Source organism: Apteryx mantelli, chromosome 9 (genome assembly GCF_036417845.1).
Source record: "Apteryx mantelli isolate bAptMan1 chromosome 9, bAptMan1.hap1, whole genome shotgun sequence".
In the NCBI taxonomy this organism is placed as follows: domain Eukaryota; kingdom Metazoa; phylum Chordata; class Aves; order Apterygiformes; family Apterygidae; genus Apteryx; species Apteryx mantelli.
The window spans coordinates 28,799,611-28,815,523 of record NC_089986.1 but is presented as its reverse complement, the minus strand read 5'-3'; the positions used below and the strand labels follow the sequence as shown (position 1 = coordinate 28,815,523).

The 15,913-nt window shown below is 40.0% G+C and overlaps 1 protein-coding gene across 1 annotated transcript in view; it reads right to left on the bottom strand.

Annotated features, from left to right (window-relative positions):
- Positions 1-15,913, bottom strand: part of STAG1 (STAG1 cohesin complex component) — a 154,349-nt gene that overhangs the window by 24,323 nt on the left and 114,113 nt on the right. Inside the window, exons 20-23 of the mRNA XM_067302030.1 lie at positions 13,613-13,700; positions 12,142-12,222; positions 3,818-3,910; positions 594-768 (exon numbers count right to left, since the gene is read on the bottom strand). Coding sequence (XP_067158131.1) covers positions 594-768; positions 3,818-3,910; positions 12,142-12,222; positions 13,613-13,700 — 437 coding nt within the window. The remainder of the gene's footprint in view (positions 1-593; positions 769-3,817; positions 3,911-12,141; positions 12,223-13,612; positions 13,701-15,913) is intronic.

The following is a 15,913-nucleotide window of genomic DNA, read 5'->3' as shown; positions in this document are numbered from 1 at the left end:
TGATACTTCCCCAAGTACTCTCCTACTCTCCAACTTTTTTCAACTCAAGAATGTCCTGAATTTGATTTGATTATTTTTGGCAGGGAGAGCAGCAGGGATGTCTATTTAGTAACATCAGAGTTTCTCAAGGCTTCCTTTGCCTAGATCTTTACTGGTGAGGTTTGCCTTCAGGAATCCTATAACTCTTCCTAGTAACTCTAAAGGATTTCTCTTCTAAGTACTGTTCTATCATACTTCTTCCCTTGAAGCCACATTAAATGAAGTCTGCTGCTGATTGTAGTGTTGGGAAAAATTATTTTTAAGAACAATATCCATCAGCAAAGGAAGAAGAGTTTTGTACAGGCTTATAGCATGCAGTTTACAGACCGCTCCCGTGTCTTCTGAAAACGCCTGTTTTTATGAAGTGAAATATATTTTCTTCTTTAATGCATGTGATATTGAATATTTCATATCCACATTTACCCCCAAAAAACATAAAGAAGGAATAATTTTGAAAACATTTTGGTGAACTGATCTGAAACTTTTATTTGCTTCTTTCTTCTTGTGTCTGCTATGAAAAAAAGCTAAGTAGAAAACATGAAAGCGAAACATACCCATGCTCTGGTTCTCATCATCTTGGTCAATGAAGACATGGTCCATCACAAAACTGAGAAGTTCTGACTGGAGGCCTGAATCTGGATTAAACACCAAAGGCTGAAGACCTTCCCGACCTCCAGTCATCAGCTGATGACTAAAAATCATCAAGAGATCACAAAGCAGCATGAAAGCCTGAAAGGCAAAAGATAAATGCAGTCAGAAGCATTAAGTAAAAAGAAGTAAAATATAAAATACTTTCTATCTAATTTCCAGACATTGCCCCAATACTAGTTATTAAATGTCCTCCTTTAGCCATTCACAGTTGTAGTAGTTTGTGTGCTGTGAAAAGTGCCCACAAAAGTTTCCCTTAGCTGTAAAATGTTGTCTTTGATTCCTACATAAGGAACTGTTTTTACCACCTCTTCAATGTCCAGGATGATCCATATTAAACTTCCATTTCTTTTCTATAGAAAGAACTCTGAATTTACCTCAGCTTCAAGGAATGGAGCCAAAGTAGCAATTAAAAAACCTCACTAGAAAAAGTTAGAGAAGTTAAACAGGCAAAAAATTGAAATACATGATGAGGGAAGAACCAAGCTGAGTCACTATTACATTCTGAAAATATAGAGAAGCAGTTCTAACCAAAGAAATCCTTGCAGAATCTCAACAGTTCTCTGCAAAAGTAATTGAGTAACTCTACACAGCCTTCAAATCTAAATAAAAACTGACACGGGCAGGCTTTTTAAAGATTTATGCACATTCCTGTTATACACTTACTACTGGGAAAAGAGAAAGGAAAGCAGCTATTAATAACTTTATTTCCTTCAAGGGGTTATCTGTATACTTTCATGCGTGAGAATAACACTGTTTTCCCCAGTGGCTTATGTCAGAGGCTCGCAACCAGCTGTGTTCATTTGCATTACATTCAACACCCAAGCATCTTCCAGAAAGCGCTTCCTAATCACCCTGGTTCCTCTGTCTCTCACCTCCGGTTCTGAAAGCTGAGGAGAGGAAGGCTCAAAGTAGGAATGTGTAAAAGGACTCCTAGAAGATCACCTGGGAGCCTGCAGGAGCCCCGCTCAGGGCAGCGTCAGTCGCAATTCCCACGTAGGTGGGAGCCCAAAGGGGTCATCAACTGAAGAGATGTTGTAAAATAGCTCTGCCAGATTCGTGAAATCCAAGGCTTCAATCCAGCGTTATATTCCTACTCTATAAACAGTTGAATTCATCTTTTTTAACTCTCATCGATTTACATTTAAGACCATGCTTAGATTAAGTGTTTTGGTGAACAGAAAGGTAATTAAATGTGTGTTTAAACATATTCTTGAACTGAGGCCTAGTGAAAAGTAGCGAGTGAGACCAATCTGCTTTACAAACGTCCAAAATGAAATCTCTGTGCTGAATGTCATAGCAGATCACGTATCTTTTGGAGTGTGTTATTAAATTAGAACGAGCTATGACTTAGATGAGAACAAAATGCAAATCACTTTAAACCATGACCTACTTAGACTTTGGAGACAGATGCCAGTATTTGGGATTTCTCTCCACAGAAACCAAAAAGATGGGATTCATCTCAGTGAAAGTAGATGATCACATCTGCACAGGCATCCTAAACTCCTTTTATACTCACTGCAATTTAAGATATGATTAGAAACCTCCTAATGTAGACCTCTAAAAAAGAGCATACAAATTACGCACTGAAAATGCCTATTTCTGTCCAGTATAGAGACAGCAATGGACTCAGGTAGAGACATGTCCATATTGTAGACAACGTCTAGTCACAGGAGATTTATCTCACTCAAATAGTCTAGGAGACACCTCAGAGTCTTTAAAACATACATCAGTTATGGAGATCTCCGAGACTTTATATTTACCAACTTTTGGAACACAGAGGAAGCTCCAAGCAGAGCTATCTTTCAAAAAACCAGAACTATCTTTTAAAGAGTATTACCTTTTAACAAATGCTGGCAAGTAACTGTGTGCCAGTTAGTTTGTTACAGTCTTTGCAAAATATTGGAAGGGCTAATAGAAAAATGCAATTTGTAAACAGCTAAAAGATGTCAACAGATCTAATATAAAATATATTCATAAAATCTCAGCAAACAAACCTGCTATTGCTTTTTGGAGAGACTACAAATTATTTCAACATGCCTTTGGATTTCATTTCTTTCATTACAATTTCTAAATACATACAGCAGAAGCTTTCTGCTCCATGCTTGTTTGGCTTCCCAAAAATCTAGAACAGAGTACTGGAAAACTACACTGAACCACAAGAAATCTGATCCCTACTGATGTGATTGTATTTCACCTATATACTTTTGGCCCATGTGCTCACACACATATACATGCAGAGAGACGCACACATTAGCCTATTAGTCGATAGGGAAGCATAGCAACCTAAGCTATAATGATTAAATTGATGAGAACTGAAAAAAACCTCCGGAGCTTGATATTTGCATAATAAAGACACTGTGTAAATGGATCCTTTCCTCTGATTCTTCAAGGAGACAGAACTTTGTCAAAGGACAACTTTTGTGTATTGTGAGAGGACACTACATTCTCAGTGTTATTCAGACTATCTTTGCAGAATTAATCAGCATTTCTTCTGCTAGGAAATGTACGGTAGTACGACTTGTACTGCTGGAAGCCTTAAATTTCTCCCATTAGCCACCCATGGGAAACAGAGCCACAGTATTTGCTAGAGACACAGTATTTGCTACTCTATTTAACTGAATTATTAGGACAACGAAATATGAAATACCATCAAGGCTTAGATTTACCCGATCTAGCTTCTGGCATTTAATCTTGACAGGAAAACAGTCACTAGCATCCCTAAAAGTCACTATTAGGGAAAAAACCTCAGACATATACAGAGAGATTCAGCCCATCTAAGGTCTGAATCATCCTCTAAAAGTGCCTATTTCTATCTATTAATACTATAACAGTCTAAAGAAATAGGCTTATATTTAAGGTGATTCAATTAGATGCCCAAAGTTATGACAGCTGAATATAGGCCTAAACACCCAGGTAATCCTTATTGTTATACCAAAAATGAATTTGACATTATCTGTGTTTTGAATGTGCTTTTAATATAGCTATTTTTATGGAGTATCTGTTCAAGTTTTATTTAGACAGAAGGCACACAAAATTTTACTTCGAGTTCAGTATACTAAATGTCTGAGTTTTACTACACTTTCATATTCACACTTTTGTAAAAGCTTGTGACCGACATTTCCTTTACCTGTTCTTTGACTGGAGTGTTGACATTTGATAGACACTGCTGGCAGACAGCCAGAAAGGATTTCACAGTTTTCCTCAATACCAGCAAGTCCTCCTGGAATAAACATGAAAAAGGGGTAATATTTAAGTATTAATAAGAGGTTGCTAGGAAAAAGCAAAATAAAAAGATGGTGGCAATTTCATACATTCAATCCTATAAACTAGCCAAACAAAAACAAAAAAGCAGAGAAAATCTTCCTAAAATGAGTCACTGTTTTTCAGAGGAATGGCCCAAGGTCTCCCTGTAATAAATAATTATAATAAAACAATACATTCATGAGTTAAAATTGTCTGTATTTTATATTATAAATGTTTCAGAACAAAAAGTTTAAAACAACAAGTTCAGCCTACCTGGTGATTTATAAAGAATTCTGTATGCAGACAAACCAACACAACCAAAAAAGTAAAATACCAATAAATGTCTCAAGTTCAACCAAAACATTATTCTAACTGTCTGCGCACAGGGGAGACATGAAGGCAAACCACAGAAATCTAGTGACTTACGGGAGAAGGAGGGAGGTTTGTTGATCTGGAGAAGGAAGGATTTGTGGGGGCAAAGGTAAATGAATGACTGCATTTGATCACCTGGATCTGAGAGACAATCAACAAGTATTTTAAACCTGGCTACCGGAACTGGCAGGTTCAAGAGGAACGCTGTGTACTTGGACCTGGAGGAATTAATGCCGTACCATGCTGAATACTTATTTTTTAAGGGTAACAAAGTAAATATGTAGAATAGTGAAAACAAATCAAAATAAAGCATAAGACGCTGGAGCATAATCATATGACCAATAGCCACAGGAACAACAAATAGCTTAGGAAGCAGTAAATCAATTATAGAAGATAAGGAATCTTCCTATGTGAAAAGCTGTGACCGCCTCTACCTCATAACCAAGAACTTGTTGAAAATGAACGTGGCTTCTTGGCTGTACTTAGTTATTTTGTTTACATGAAGACCAAACCAAACATGGAGAAGAAAACGAGAACCACAAATCACTAAGACTTTGAGTTAGCTTCAAGTTTTGTCAGAAGGACTAGCTTTGTCAGCATCGATTTATGTCTCCTGCTACTCTGTATGGCTTGGGTGACTCAATTAAGCGGTTCTGCCCCATCTGCTCCTGCCCCGAGTACTGAAGCATCTGCAGTAGCCATGTGTCTCCCAGCATCCAGCCCTGCTGCTGTCCCACCAGCATCCCAGCCAGTGCCTCATGGAGAAGGCAGCATTTCTTTCATGTCCTGAGGCCACTGCTTAAAAGATCTTTCCCAGTTTTCGCAGTAACAGGTTTTGTGCCAAGAAGGGATCATTACAGCCATTAAACCACGTATGGAGCCTGGCTGCCTACCACTACTGCCAACTTTCCCTTCCATGGTACCTGCATCAATTTTTAGATGAAAAACAGTGTCCTACAGAATGACATCCAACCTACATCTAAAGAAGCTACATGGTGTATCTGCAACATTTTCCTCACTAAACTATTCCAATTGTTAATTATACTGGCTGTTCAACACAAGTGCCTCATTTCTAGTTTTAGCTTTTTTACTGCTTCCCATCGTAAGATCTTGTTATTCTTTGTTTACAGAAAAGCCTTTATGTGGTTCTTATGTTCTGCCTGTACTGGCTCACAAGAGAAGGCATCTCTGCAAGCATGCTGAAGCACCCCAAGTATTCCTAGATCTCTGAACCTCTTATAATTTTTCAGTAGACTAAGTGTGGTTTTCTGACCTGGACAGTATTTCAGCCACAATCTTACACTCTGTGAGCTCTATCACCTTCTCATTCCTATTCAAATCGCTTTGTTAACATAGCCAAAGATCACTGTAGTCCTTTGTGCCACTGCGTTACACTGCAATTACAGGATCAGTAAGATTGCTACAATTATCTCTGTCATCAGCTCTCTTCTGAGTCACAACTTCCTAGTGATCAGCATTCTTGTTCCCAGATGCAAGTCTTCTATTTGGCTGCATTAAAATGCCTCTTTTTTTAAACTGGATATCGTTTATCAAGTGATCTGCGTTATTCACAATCGACCTTTATCAATTTTTAGAACACTTTCTAAATAATTGCACTTTACCCTCCCTGATCATGGGCAAAAACAAGGATCGGTTTTGAGATGAGAAGGGATCCCTCCTGCAATGCACGAGAAGCAGTTCCATTGCTCAATGATTTCCCACTTGCGTTTTTTCTCTAATAAATTATCCAGCTTTGAGCTATTGAATATGAATTTCATTAAATTCACATATTCAAATATTCAACTGAAATGCAATGTGATACTAATGTCTGACACAAATTGGTATTTCAAAGCAGTATCCTTTTTCAGTCAAAAAAGCTACCTTCTCAAGAACAAGTTTATTTTTTCCTTGATGTCTTATTTGTTGGTCATGTTCTTTCCGTCCTTCAGCCTTGTACTGACTGTGTTTTCTATCAGCCTTTCCAAGATTTTAGCTAGGACTGAGGCCAGGCTTATCCATTCACTGTTACATAATCATCTGATTTACCCTTTTAAACATTGGTACTACAATTACTTTAATAACCTATTTTTAGCACAATTATTTCTATATAGATGTTAATGAATTCAATAGAAAACTAAAACCTATGAAAAAATCCTATAAAAAGGTTAAAAAGTGACTGAGTATGTCTCCCGTCTTTCTTTCTGTCCAAGAATGAATAACACCTAGGTATATGTTATTCATTATGCTCTTCTTACTCGATAGCATGACAAACACTAAATTTTGAAGAGTTATGGACAGCAAAAGAAAGCCCTGCTAAACAGTGCAACAGAGCCATCTGGAACTCTTCTACATTTGCAGAAATCCCAGAATACTGTAGAGTGGTAATTTCTTTTTTTAAGAGAATGAAAAGGAAAAAAAGAAATAGTTTTTTAAAGTCTTTTACCATTCTCAGGCGCACAGCCAAGGCTTTTGAAGGGTGCTTACATAATATGCCGGCTTCAGATGAAAAAAAAATGGTATAAAAAAATTCACTCTCTTCTTGGTTGCAAAGGTAAAACTGTGGCGTGACACTGTGAACTGGATCACTGAACTGAGCCAGGATAAAAATAACCCGCACTTCAGCTGTACAGTATGATATCGCAATATGTAACTAGTGCAAGTGAGGAACAAGGATGGGCAGCGAAGAGCAAGAGCTTGCCCTGGCTCGGCACCAACGGCAACTGAGCAGCTGCATTCGCGCGACTGCTGTCAAAACCCGTTACAGTATGGAGCTTGTTTGCCACTGAAGCCATTTAGAAAACCCGTGCTTCTGCAAACATCACCTCCCGAGCCTACAGCTTGTCTTTGTATTTTTCCATTGCCCTTCCTCTAAACTACCTACTTGCAGTATTAACTTCCTTCTCCTTATTACTCCAGTTTTTGATAAACTTTACAATGTTCAAGAGCCATTAACTTTCGACTCTACTGGGGAACACAACCCAGCTTTGTGCGTCTCACGACCTTCTTCTTCCCTTCAGCGTTTTGTGCCTTCTTTCATTGTGCCTCTATACATATGAAAAGTCACCAAGCCCCTACATTGTTCTTTAAATCCCTCTTTAAATTTCCTCTACGAACTCATCTGCCTACTAATCACTTCCTAACAACGATGCCGTTGGCCAGGCTGGCTGCCTTGCCTCTGAGTGCTTGCTCTATCCATGTCTTTGTGCTAAGAGGTTGGACTAAGGTCTTCCATATATATATTTCTTTTGAATTGCATGCATGTGCAGTGCAGTGTATAATGGGCTCAGGCACCTGGTTTGTTGAACACATGCAGAAGTCTAGATGGAAAAAACAACTGTATAATCTAACTCCCAAATCTCCTACCTCAAAACTGAACTTTTTTCCCCAAGATATACGGACAAGAGAACTCTTGCTGAGAAATTGTCAGCTTCCTTTGAAGCCAACCTCAAGCCCCTTTTCACCCGAACAGCAGGTTTGCTCTAGGATGCAACAGATTGCTTCCACAAACGACACAGTATCCCCAGTACTGTGCTATTTATCACAAACAGCACAGGTCTGCTTACCCACAACCCGCTTACGGATGGCCTCACAACCTGCCATGAACATTTACGAGATGACCAATGACTAGAGCATCGGCCTACGGATATTTCAAGGCTCATCCATTTCATCTTTACCTCATACAATTGTACTTTTAGTAACCAATGCTTCCTTTCAGATTTTAGGCACGAAGATGACTCCACAATATGCCATTTTTTTCATAGGTCATCTTTAAGAAGAGTTTTAAAATAACTGTTCCCCAACTCTATGCTGTACTTCAGATGACTGGTGGCATCTTTGTCATTTGGCAGAGAATCCGGACTTTCTTACTAATTCAAATAATCACCCTTCCACCAAATGTCTCTGAAACACTTTAATATGAACATCGCTTTCCTCAGCACTATGGTCAATGTAAGTTGTAACATTATGTAGTGCGGGGGAATCCGCAGAGCCTCCTCTTACTGACACGGCCTGGATAACAGCAGCTGACATGATGAGTGCAGCTTAATTATGTGTCATTAACGAATCAATAAGCTGCCTGGATCCTAATGTGATTTAAACACAGGGGTGGAGCAGTTTTTCCCTGCGACACATGTAAAGCCTCCAGACCAACACAACCAGCATCACATACAATCAGCCGTAATCCAAAACGTGCCCAACAGGTGTACTACACCGAATCACTCCACGTGCCCTGAGCGCAGCATGATGCCCACCGGGGTAATCTAAACAGGACACTTCCCAGACAAGGGCAATCCCCTTGGGAGAGAGATCCCTATTTGGCCATCTAGAGAAAGAATAACTTCATTCCTAGAAAGATTCTGCTCCCTGTTGTGCATCTCTGCATGTCACATATGACTCTTCCTTGGAACTGGTACACAAAGTCATTTAGCAATTACAGGCTGTACTAGAGGAAGATACCAATTCGAAAGAAACCTTACCAGAATCACCCATCCCACCCTCCAAACAGCCTTCCACATTCAAAGAACTTAATGTCAGGGGCAAACTCCCTGTAGTGCAAAGTACACCCAATGGATGTAGAGCACACCTGATTCAGAAATGTAAAACTTGCTAATATATTTCCACTACTACCAAAATAAGTACCTCCTCCCACAGAAACATTAACACCCTTGATCCTGTACTCACAACCCCAAAATTTTAATATACTTTATCCTGTCCACTGACTGCCTACATGGTAACTGCGTAGGCGAAACAGAGTAAATACTATTTGCCAGCATGAGTTCACACAAATGACCCAGCTGGCAGTGGATGAACATTTAGAAATCAATCACTCCATCTCCGATCTCTCAGTTTGGGTGCTCAAGGGAAATCTAAAAATCACCTTCTAAACATAAGCCCTGGGGAGGAAAAAATCATAAATCTACTGCATACAGAAAAACAAGGTGTCTGAGAGATTAGCTTTATGGCATATTAGAAATTCCCTTCTCCGCACTAATCTTTTCATCTTTTATCTATCTTCCTTCCCCTCCCTGGTATCCACCTCCTACCCACCTCCTGCGTTTTGTCGCCCCCCCTTTTCCCCCCGCATAGGTACCAATGACCTTTTCCTTTTCTTTTGGAGACAACTCACCCGATCTGTACCTAAATCCATTCCGAGCACTTGTTCGCAGCTTGTAATTTGCTTTGTAATCTTCCGCTTGGATTTCAAACCTGAAGAGCTTGCGTGCCCAGAAGCTTGCCTGAATTTTGCAACTCTATCTATTGGTCTATTAAAGATACCGTTTTGGCCTACAAACCGTCACCTCCGTATGTCCTCAGATAATCACAACTACAGCAAAGCACCACTGGAAATCTGGGTGGACCTACGTGTTAAAATACTGTGTCAGAACTGTTGCTGTAGGAGCCCAAATGTCTCAAAAATGCTACTGAAATACACTGGTCTTCACTGTGAGATACTCTCATTACTGACTTTGCCTTGCCCATACATCACACATTGGAAGTCATTCCATTTCAGTGCTTGCTAATTCTTAAGTCTAGCTCATGGCAAACAACCGTGGGCAAAATGATCTCCTAAAGAATTAAAAAACAGATATAGACTGGATTTATTTTCACAGTCAACAAACTAAATGGAAATTTTGATAGAAAAACACATAGAAGAAAATGCTACAACCACGTCAGGTTCATAGGATTTCTCTTTATCCTGCTTCAGTTGTGGGAAAAGCTGGCTTGCTGGCCAGCTGTGAAGAGATGAAGGGCATTAATGCAATGCTCCTCCTGAACTAAGCAATCATAAGACTGAATATTTTTTTAGGGGGTGGAGGTGAAACCCCAAACATTAAAATAGTAAGAGCTCTATAGGCTAGAATAATTATGATTTTTATCAGAGATTCCAGAAGCAGAACTGACTTGTACTTCAAACAGTCTTTCACAGTTTATCTTTCGTATTTATTTCCATTTCTATGATCTACAGAATGAATAATATGAATTAGAATGGTATTAGAAATACATGAAAGCTCAAGGCTATTATGCATTTATCTCATATAACAATGTATCATAGGTATGTATCCTATTTTGAAAAAGTAGGCCAAAGAAAAAGAAAGGCACTGAGCTTGTCTCCGAGAAAACCTCAATGACTGGAATATATAAAGGGCTCTTCCTCTTTCAGCTTAACTGGACCACCGTGTTAATGTTGCAAACAACAGTCCACATACTTTGGCTCCAAAATGCAAAGCTCCTGACTAGGTCCTACGCAGATAGATACTGTATATGTCGGCTGCTAGCTATAATTTATGGTAAGTATGTTCTTTTGCTATAATTAGACACAAGAAATCGTGAAACCTTTTCTCCAGCAATGCTGGTGGCTATCACTCAGCACCATTTACGCTGCACTGCAGCATCGTACTGCGCTTAGTTCCAAAAAACGGAGAAAAGCAGCAAAGGGAGGTAAGAACCGTGCTGAACGCTCCGCGCACGTGCCTGTGTGCCCAGAGCAGGGCACGGCGAGCAGGAGCACGCGGTCACTGGGCACCTTGGGAGGGGGCACGCTGCCGAGCGAACCCCCTCCAGCCAGAGCACACGCGGAAGATTGTAACAAAGCGGCTGAAGACAGCGTCCGGCCTCGGCTAGTTGACCAGGAGTTGCATCTGCGCTAAGTGCTTGGTTCCCCGTACCCAAATCTTCGGCACACAGGTCATCGGCAACCCGGTTTTCCTTACTAGGGAAGCATTAGACTGAGATTTGGTGGGCTGGTTTTACGGACTTAAGGGTGGAAGTGGGGCATGGCCTCCGGAATTGACTTTTAGTTACTAAGTTCCTTCTGTCGAAGTGAAATTTTCTCCCCAAGGATAACAGTACCGCCAGCCGGGAAGACTTCAGAGTCTTTGATTGTGACGAGATTCTGAGTTCATTTAAAACAAATGGGATGTAGTCAGTTTGCTCAGCTGTAAGGGGTCCAGGTGTGATACTGTACACTAGCAGCATGCTAAAGAGATTGAGCAAACACCTCTGAAAAGACGAGCGAGGGCAATGTGAAGGAAAGCCTGAATAAAGAACAGCAATGGTTCTTATTTTCCAGAAGCTATTTTAAAATGTCAAATGCATCAATATTCCAGAAAACTATTTACAGTGCATTTTGCCATTTTTATGCACATTAAATGCTTATTTTTATAGTACTTTACTATTTTTGAAGCTGATGGGGAAGTACACCTACTATTTCTGTTTTCATAGAGCTTTGATTTGATGTAGTACTTTTGAAATTGTCCTAAAAAGACATAATTTTGCCCTGTGATTAAGAAAAAGCTAAGAAAAGATCCAGGAAAGGCTAAATATAATAAATAAGTTACATGTAACATTGTCCTTACCACATTACACTTCCATGCACTTACTTCAACCTGACCTTTATATTTAGCAACATAAAAAATGTAAGTAAAAGGTAAACACAGTAAATACACATAAATATTAAGCTATCCACGGTGTAGAAATCAACAGTATTGCTCGCAACCTTAGGTGAGTATTGTCAACATTACTTAACCATTCATGCAAACTGCTGTACTCACAACAGGGCACATTAAGTATCTTCAGCAATAAAAACATAAAAGTCAACTAGTGTTAAATCCCAATACAGACAAGCTTTCACTGCTGTTTGTATAGCTTGCTTAGACAAATTCATGATACTAAACAGATCTTAAACATATTAAATGAAAACAGCAACATTTTATATCTCCTTCGCACTGGCATAAAATGACTGTACATGAGGTGAAGTTACAGAGAATCAGGTCTAATGCATATTTAGGCAAGTTCTGTCTCTCCAGTAAAATTTGTATCGATCGAATCCCTACTTACTTTGGAAGGGGAGCCCTCAGTGATTTTCACCAGCTGCCAGAGAATAGAGTAATGGGAACACTGCAGTGCCTGAACAACTATCTGCAACAGAGGGAACACAAAGAATCGCAGCGCGCTGAAAATATCAGGCATATCACTAATACGTATGTAAAATTTATAAGGCATTTTGGGAAGAAAAAAACAGGAGCAGCTCTTCGGCAACACTTTTTGTTTTCAAGGATACGGTGTTATCGCTCAGTTTGGTGCGGTAAGGAACCAGTTTACTGTCGATGAAAAAAATACTGTGTACATGCTCGGAAGCAAAACAAAGCAGAAAACTGTATTAGAATATAATATTCTATATTCTCTATATTCTCATGTCTCACAACATGAGAGAAGTAAAAGCCAACACCTGCGTATCTCAGTGCAAAAGCATCTGTTTAAATATCTCTACATCTTAATTTGCTAATAGAATAATCAGCAATTCTGTGCCATTATCAGATGACCATGTAGCCCAACTTCTTAAAAAAAAGGAGAAAATACTAAGTAGCCTTAAGTAGCGACTGCAGAGAGAGCGGAAGGTCACACAGCTCAGAGCCGTGGCTACACACGGGCCCGTGGCAATGAGGGGGGCTGAGACCGGCAGGCTCTAACGCTGTGCCACACCTGCGCCTCGCCTGGCCGAGGGAAGGCAGTAGGGGACAAAGCCGTAGAAAATTCCTCATCTAACTGCCTGTCGAAAGAGTCAGACCTCCCAACACCCGGCACCCCACGTCTCCCCTACGATTCCTTCTAGAAAACATTTTTACAGAATTTCTTGAGAAGAGAATTCTTTCCTAAATGAAGCCTGGTTAGAATTAACAGCTGGCTTCCAATTCAACCCAAATTTTAACTTAAAATATGCTGAAATACTGGAGTAGGCAGTTTACGTTTGAAACTGGAAGTGCATCCTGGGAGAAGGAGAAATGGCCCCTGTGCTCATCCATGAGAAGACTAGAACAAAATTAGGAGGCAAAAAGTCTAAGATTAACATCCGCTAAAAGAACTCCATGGGAAAAGCTGGCCAGCATCCCTCCTATAGGCTTGTCTTAGTTCCTGGTTTTCATAAGCATCCATCTTACCTTCAATACGAAATAATTGTCTGTGATAATTCCAAATGTAGACAAGTTCTATAAAAGCTGGGTTTCAGTGTAAACATGATCACTTACGCAGTGCAGCCAAGAATGCAACTTTATTTTACAGATGAGAAAGGTGGGGCACGTAGCTTGGTCAAAATCACATAGAGCAAAAGCAGAAACAGAAGAATCATCCAAGATTTTTCACCCCTTGGAAGGCACTTCACTACAGTAGTAATTTCATTCAAGACCCCATGATTTCTTTAAATAACTAAAGCGTAGTGAATTAATCTCTTAAAAAAAACAAGCAAAAAAACCCCCAAACTCTTTAACACTTGAGTCCCCAAACGATGTAAGGCAGGCATGGCTTACTGTACCTGTTCTGGCATCGCTCCGTGTTCAATTCCAGTTCTCAGTAATCGGTAGCAGTTACTGAACAGATCCCATTTTGTGAGATCGTGAGCACTAGGATGAGAAGCAATAAAGAGAGATTAGTTGGGTTCTCGGCGCTGGCAGCTCAGAGAGTAGTTTGGTATTTCGGCAAGGCTGAGACAAGAGCGTACGCTGAACAAGGCAGCTACACAAGTAGCTCACGCCACGTTAAAAGCAAAAGTTCTGCTTCCCGATAACAGAGCAAAAATCTTTTACTACACGAGATTTTTGCAACGAGGAGATAAACTTGATGCATACCACACATCTGTAAAAAGAAATTTAAGTGCAGTTACTAGCTCCTTCTCAGGGTTGCCTCTAAATCAGCTCTCCTCTGGCTCTAAACATCGACAGATCTTCCGAAGGCACTTCCCTTGGCATTGTAGCAGAAACTACGACTTAACTCCCACAATATATATTGAGTGGAAAAACTGCTTTAAGCAAAATAAATTTACATAATCGTCTGCTCTATTATTTAGGGTAAAATAATATACATTATCACTAAATATTAAAGACCTTAATATATCCTAAAGTAAGACAGCATCATATGCAGGTATATGAGACAGATGGTATCAACTGCCCCCCCAGCGTTTCACAATTAAGTTATACTAATCTGATTCTCCAGCAAGATGAATATATTTGCAACATATATTCTGCAGTCTTATAGATCTCAACAGCTCAAGTTATAGTTTTATTTATATAGAACTGACAAATATTGAATAAATTATAATGGTGTTTAACATTTTTTCCCATTCTGCAGCGGAATTAAACTGAGGTCATTTGAAATGATTTATAAACACATACAAAAGGGCAAGCCACCGCAGAATAATCAGAAATTTGGTGATTAGGATACTCACCTAGAAGGAGGAGGGATGCTCAGACTGACCTGGCAAGTTAAATCAGATAAAGCAGTCTCTTGCATCTGACTCCCTCTCATCCGAGCACCCTGACTGCCAAGATACGCTCACTTTCCCACCCCTTTGCTTCTGCCCTGCATTGCTGCTCTCTGACTGTTTAAATAATTAACTACCTTGCTCAGGCATAGAGAATAATTCTCTAGGTCTGAAACTCAAGACCAGGAATGCCTAGATCCTATCAAAATCCCTATAACAAAATGCTGTTAGTCTGGAGCGTGTTAGCCCCACAACCTGGAAAACCTCACACGTAAAAGTTTTGCAGAAAACTTAACAATTAATGCCCTTATGCTGAGAGCAAGTGAAGCACGCGCTCCAAGGTTGTGCCACTGAGCCAAGGTGCATCCTGACTTCTCATTAAAATCCACAAACAGAAGAATAACAGTCTGGAAATCTTAAAAGAAAAAAACTTTTTTTTTTTTTTAAAGCAATCATACCCCCACACTTAAATTCCGGATGGTTGTGGAAGTATGGAAATGAGATGTTTTATAGATAAATTACAGGCTCTCAGGGAGCTGCCTCTGACTAGTCATATCAAGCGCACAGACCCTGCTTCAGCAAATTACAGAGCTGCTAGCAAGGCAGAGCCGTACCTCCTTAATTATAGCATTGTAATTAAAGCAGTAAAATCTCCTTGGTGGGCAGAGGCAGATATCACAGCATAGATTATCCCACAGAGGATCTGAAAGGAAGAACTGTCTTACCTCTGACTTTTCATTTGAGACCCCTCCATGTCAGAGGGCTGTCACCGTGGGGCATTGCCCCCGGCCGTGACAGCTGGGGACACCTTAGCTCTTTGCTCTGAGCCCGGCCTTGGAAGCGTCCTCAGGAAGAGCCTTCCAGAGCAACAGCTTCCAAAGCTGAAAACTACCAACTCCGTACAAGTTTCATAGTGCTTTGCAATGTACACTTCCTTAAAGAGGAGCCTCCACATTAAATTTAGGGATAGTCTGGAACACCTTTGTTTCTTTGAACTACTTAACAATCAAAACAACAGCAAAAAAAAACCCAAAAACGTTGAACATAACACAATGCACCAAAGAGGTTCAGCTTGTCTGGCATAGAGATTCTTAGAATGAAAATTCATATTTAACACAGAATTTTCCCTCTCTTGGTCCCTTCCATGTCAGAACATCTTCATGGTGGACTACAGAAAACCAGGTCCAACATTTCATGAAAGAAGGATTCTTTTCATCCCTGTGGATAGCACTGTTCCCTGGGGCACGTGTTTCTACCAGACACTATGGGAGCTGAGGTAAAGATATCAATTCCACAGCGTTTCTGAAAGGGTGGAAAGAAGAGGCCCAGAAAACTCCTTATAAAAGAGGTGATCTC